The 5,045-nt window shown below is 57.3% G+C and overlaps 1 protein-coding gene across 12 annotated transcripts in view; it reads left to right on the top strand.

The window, feature by feature from the left end:
• The window catches only part of USF1 (upstream transcription factor 1), a 5,932-nt gene extending 1,163 nt beyond the window's left edge, over positions 1–4,769 (top strand). Inside the window, exons 1-11 of one of the 12 annotated variants that reach the window (XM_006103258.3) lie at positions 112–482; positions 1,137–1,264; positions 1,627–1,676; positions 1,812–1,896; positions 2,233–2,334; positions 2,545–2,740; positions 3,242–3,329; positions 3,449–3,507; positions 3,646–3,740; positions 3,905–4,033; positions 4,201–4,524. In XM_006103258.3, the coding sequence (XP_006103320.1) occupies positions 2,236–2,334; positions 2,545–2,740; positions 3,242–3,329; positions 3,449–3,507; positions 3,646–3,740; positions 3,905–4,033; positions 4,201–4,290 (756 nt within the window). In that variant the 5' untranslated portion in view covers positions 112–482; positions 1,137–1,264; positions 1,627–1,676; positions 1,812–1,896; positions 2,233–2,235 and the 3' untranslated portion in view covers positions 4,291–4,524. The other 11 variants (XM_014445675.2, XM_023744589.1, XM_023744584.1 and 8 more) reach the window with 11 other exon arrangements.
• The last annotated feature ends 276 nt before the right edge of the window (positions 4,770–5,045 follow it).

Here is a 5,045-nt window from a genome sequence, read left to right as displayed (position 1 = left end):
CCCCCCCCCGACGTTTCGCTTTCAGTTCCCGTTTTTTGGAGAACACTTTCCTTGCATCCGGGCTTTCCAAGGCTCATCGCTGAAGACTCTCCTTGGATGGGAAAGGTTTGGGGGACTATTGGGTAGAGAATTTACCAAAAAGTTTCCCCTTTCTCGCCGGGACGATTTCATTGCTCAGCGCGCGGTTTCCTGCCCCCCGGCTGCGTGTCTGGCCCGCGGCAGGCCCCTCGGATGTCTCTTCCCTAAGATCCCGGCCTGGAGTTTTCTCCCTTCCTGCCCAGGCTCCTTGGATTTGGAGGTTTCGTGGCAACATTTTGGCAACTGTGTCATTCTAGCTTCGTGAATGAGATACATGGGGTTGGAGAGGATACATCGGGGCTTTAAATGGATGCACTTGTGCTTTTGGGTCTTTAACAAACAACACACATCTGGACACCAAAACAAGGGCCTGTCAGTGTAACGGGTCTCAAAGGCCAGGTCTGGTATGTAGGGTTCGTTTGGGGGGTTCTCCCAGGGCAGTGGCTTCTGGTTTCCCTCCTGGATCTGAGAACAGAAATTTGTTGGCACTCAGCTCAGCGGTGGCTGAGCAGCTGGAAGAGGCATCAGCGTCAGTGGTCCTGTGGTTTTGTTTGTGTTTTTTTAAAATATATTTTTATTGATTTTTTTTAGAGAGAGAGGAATAGAGAAATAGAAACATCGATGAGAGGAACATCATTGATTGGCTGCCTCCTACACACTCCCAACTGGGGACCCAGCCCACAACCTGGGCCTGTGCCCTGAACAGGAATCAACCCGGCGACCTTTTGGTTCCAGGGTCAGCCGTGGAGCGAGCCCCACAGGCAGGCAGCCCTGTGGGTGTGAAGATGGTGTTCTCTTGGCTCTTCCTGACCCCCAGGTCATTGCAGATCACAGTAGCTGTGACCCTCACCTGCCACGCTGCCCGTGTGATTATTCCCTCCCCCAGGAGTGAAGTGACGCGGGAGGCAGGGAGGCTGGGAGTGGAGCTGCTTTTTCAGTCACTTGCAGCCCATTCCTCAGCATCAGGATAGAGGAAGCTGACTGTCCCCTGCAGAAATGGGGTTATGTTCCTGGCTGTGTCTTCATGGAGCCTAAGTTTTAATATGGGGGCTGTTCAGTTTCCTAGAGTCACTGCAAACTCCTGATTTCTGCCAGGACTTAACACTCAGGCCAGTGAGGCAGGAGATACGAAGACTTCCAAAGAAGGGCCCGTTCCTTGGGTGCCGCCTCACAGAGAGATGAAGGGGTGAGTGAAGACGAGGTGGAGGTGGGGTGGGGGATGGGAGGCCTGGGAGCAGGTGCTGCCTCTGGAGTCAGGCAGACCTCGATTCAGGTCCCAGCTCCTGAGTCACTTGCTGGCTGTGTGTGATTGGGTTTCCTGTCTATAAAACGCAAGCACTGCTGCCCGCCTCGTAGTGCTGTTCTTAGCATGAGATGGGTGCTGCCTGCTCAGTGCCAGCTCAGTGTCTGTACATAAGAAACAGCAAATTCCAATCTAGCCTAGTGTCTGTTGGGAATGCCAGTGAGTTTCGGCCCATATGTTCCTGAGCCAGTGAGCTTTCCATGCACTTCTTCCCTTATCCTAACCCTTTGTCCCTTCACAAACAGGCAGCAGAAAACAGCTGAGACGGAAGAGGGGACAGTGCAGATCCAGGAAGGTGAGTGGGACCAAGAGCCCATCATGGCCTTTCCCTCCCCTGTGGCGTCTGTGCGCCTTTTCCTCTTGACGACAGGCAAGTGAAATGGGGAGGAAGGCAGCAGCACTTAGAGTCTTCCTTGCTCCTTGAATTCAGGTGCAGTGGCAACTGGGGAGGACCCAACCAGTGTGGCTATTGCCAGCATCCAGTCATCTGCCACCTTCCCTGACCCCAACGTCAAGTACGTCTTCCGAACTGAGAATGGGGGCCAGGTAAAGGAGGGGGCCAGGTGGCTGCAGGTGTTACCTGGGTTGGGATAGAGGGAGGTAACTGAGCCTGTCTTGGAGGATGAGGTGAAGATGTGGACTGTTGGGGGGTTGGATTTGGAATAGAGGTAGGTATGGAGTAGGGCCATTTTGAAACCTCCATATGGGGATAGACGGGGGAGCGGCTGGGTTGCAGTTCCGAAGGACTCTTGGGGCCCTGTCTAGGAGAAACTTTGCGAGGGGCCCTGGAGCCCTAGCACTTACTCTCTTGTCCTCTCTTCTCCTCCTCCTCCTTTCCTCCCTGCTTCTAGGTGATGTATAGGGTGATCCAGGTGTCTGAAGGGCAGCTGGATGGCCAGACCGAGGGGACTGGTGCCATCAGTGGCTACCCTGCTACTCAGTCCATGACCCAGGTACGGGAGGGGAGGGGGGACTAGGACTCTGCAGAGGGAGATGAGGCAGGGAACGAGTGGGATGGGGAGGCCAGGGGTGGCGAGGCATCTTGCTCCCTGTCCCCAGACACTCTGGACCCTCCCCCCTTCCCTCAGGGTTAGCAGCAGCAGCAGAGTTCCCTGGGGAGGATCTGATGGTCACTGGACTCTGTCCTCTTGGTGTCCTTGTAGGCGGTGATCCAGGGTGCGTTCACCAGTGACGATGCAGTTGACACAGAGGGGACGGCCGCTGAGACACACTATGCTTACTTCCCTGGCACTGCTGTGGGCGACGGGGCGGCAGGGACCACGGCAGGGAGTGCAGCGGCTGTTGTCACCACCCAGGGCTCGGAGGCACTGCTGGGACAGGCCACCCCTCCTGGCACCGGTGAGATGCTGTGTGAGGGGCTGGTTGCAGGGCAGGAGGGGCGGTGGGACATGCTGGGCAGTTGTCCCTGAGGGCTAGGCAGGCAGGGAGTGTGGGACCCCCCTCAGCAGGAGGAAGTTTGTCCTTTTTGATTGTTTGTTTGTTTATTGTCTTTTTCTGCCCTTTTTATTTTTACTTACTATTTAAAAAAATTTTTTTATTGATTTCAGAGAGGAAGGGAGAGGGAGAGAGACAGAAGAGAGACATATCAATGATGAGAGAGAATCATTGATTGGCTGCCTCCTGCATACCCCCTCCTCCTAGGGATTAAACCCAAAACCCAGGCATGTGCCCTGACCTGGAATCAAACTGATCTCATGGTTTATAGATTAACGCTCAACCACTGAGCCACACTGGCCGACAGAAATTTGCCGTTTTTAGAGGAGGGTCCCAGGGCCTTGGCCTCAGAGCTCGCTGAGGTTCCTAGTCCCATGTGCTAACGACCTACCCGAACCCTCCCAGGTCAGTTCTTCGTGATGATGTCACCACAGGAAGTGCTGCCGGGAGGAAGCCAGCGCTCCATTGCCCCCAGGACCCACCCTTACTCCCCGTGAGTAACCCTGTTCCTTCTCAGTTACCACAAGTGCCAGATCTTGTGTGATTCCTACCCCAAGTGCCAATCTGACTTTTTGACCTTCATCACTTGGCTGCCGTGGGCTCCATGGTCAGGAAGTCAGAAGCTCCCCGGACGACGCGGGATGAAAAACGCAGGGCTCAGCATAATGAAGGTGGGTGCGCTCGGGGGCGACGCTAGGAGCTGTCTGGTGGGATTTCGGACAGCTGTGGTGTGTGAGGGGAAAGTCAGCTAACTTCCTGGGCCTGTGGCGAGTGCAGGCTGAGTGACCTTGTCCTCACTGTTCCCACAGTGGAGCGGCGCCGCCGGGACAAGATCAACAACTGGATCGTGCAGCTGTCCAAGATCATTCCAGACTGCTCCATGGAGAGCACGAAGTCAGGCCAGGTCAGGGGCCTGGGCGGCAGGCGCCTGTGTCCCGGGGCTGCACACAGCAGTCACCCTTTCTTCTGAGGGTTCTTAGGGGAAAGTAAGGCCGAGAGAGTGAACTGCTTTGGAAAGCAAGCGGGTATCTTGTAGTCCAGCCCTCGTTCTGTTGGTCTTTCCTGCAGAGTAAAGGGGGGATTCTCTCCAAAGCCTGCGATTACATCCAGGAGCTGCGGCAGAGCAATCACCGGTTGTCTGAGGAGCTGCAAGGGCTGGACCAACTGCAGCTGGACAACGAAGTGCTTCGCCAGCAGGTCAGCTTCCTGTCCCAGTGAGCCCTCTCGGACCCCGAAGCCACTGAGCCCTGTTGGGACTCTACCCTTCATTTTCCACAGACAGGCTTGTCTTTTCCCCTTCACCAGCTGATGTCGGAATAAGTTCAGGGACTTCCTGTTCCCTTTATGCCTCCTTCTCCTGTCAGGTGGAAGACCTCAAGAACAAGAACCTGCTGCTCCGCGCCCAGCTGCGGCACCATGGGGTGGAGGTGGTCATCAAGAATGACAGCAGCTGACTTGGGTCCCTGTGGTGGAGCGGCAGGAAGCCTGGAGCAGCAGGCTCCCCGTGCCGTTCCTTCCCTGCCCATTTCTGGCACGAGACTGGGAGGTTCAGAGGGTGTGTCGGGCAGCAGCCTGCAGGGTGTGAAACACGGACGAACACTGGCTGACAGCCTGGTGCACACTCGGTGTCCGTGCGGATGCTGGACACACCCAGTGGGCCTGCCTGGTGCCTGCTGATGTGACGCCTGGCTGCCCGGGACCTGAGGCTTTCGGTCCCCCCTTCCCCAGAGCTCGGGGTGCACCTGAGGACGCCAGGGGACAGGCTTCAGCAAGACGAGGGGGAGGAGCAGTGGCCGCTGCCGCAGAAGGTTGGGCAGCAGCTGAGACTGACGCAGACGTCCAGGGAGAACCATAGGCAGGGCCCACGTGGGCTTTGCCCCTTGTGGGGACGGTTCCCCCCTTCTTTTTCAAACATAAAATGTTCAGAGCCGCAGTCAACTCCTGTTCGTCCTTTTGTGGGCCCCAGGGCGGAAGGGAGGGGCACGCTGCGCCTTGACCAGTGAGGCCTGGGCGGGGACTGGGGTGGGTGCTGCTGCTGGCTTAGGAGTCCAGCTCAGACCTGGGCCAGACCCGCGGGTTTCTAGGGCAGGTGCCCGGGGGCTGGGCGGGAGGCGGCGCCTCCGCTTCCGGGTTCCGGTCGGCTCCCGGAGGGCGGAGGGACGCTGCGGCTGGCCAGGCGCGCGCATGTCGCAGTATCGTGGGTGGGGGG

This window comes from Myotis lucifugus, unplaced genomic scaffold (assembly GCF_000147115.1).
Source record: "Myotis lucifugus unplaced genomic scaffold, Myoluc2.0 scaffold_478, whole genome shotgun sequence".
NCBI classification, from domain to species: Eukaryota; Metazoa; Chordata; class Mammalia; order Chiroptera; family Vespertilionidae; genus Myotis; species Myotis lucifugus.
The sequence above is the reverse complement of the archived record's forward strand: the minus strand, read 5'-3'. Positions and strand labels throughout refer to the sequence as shown.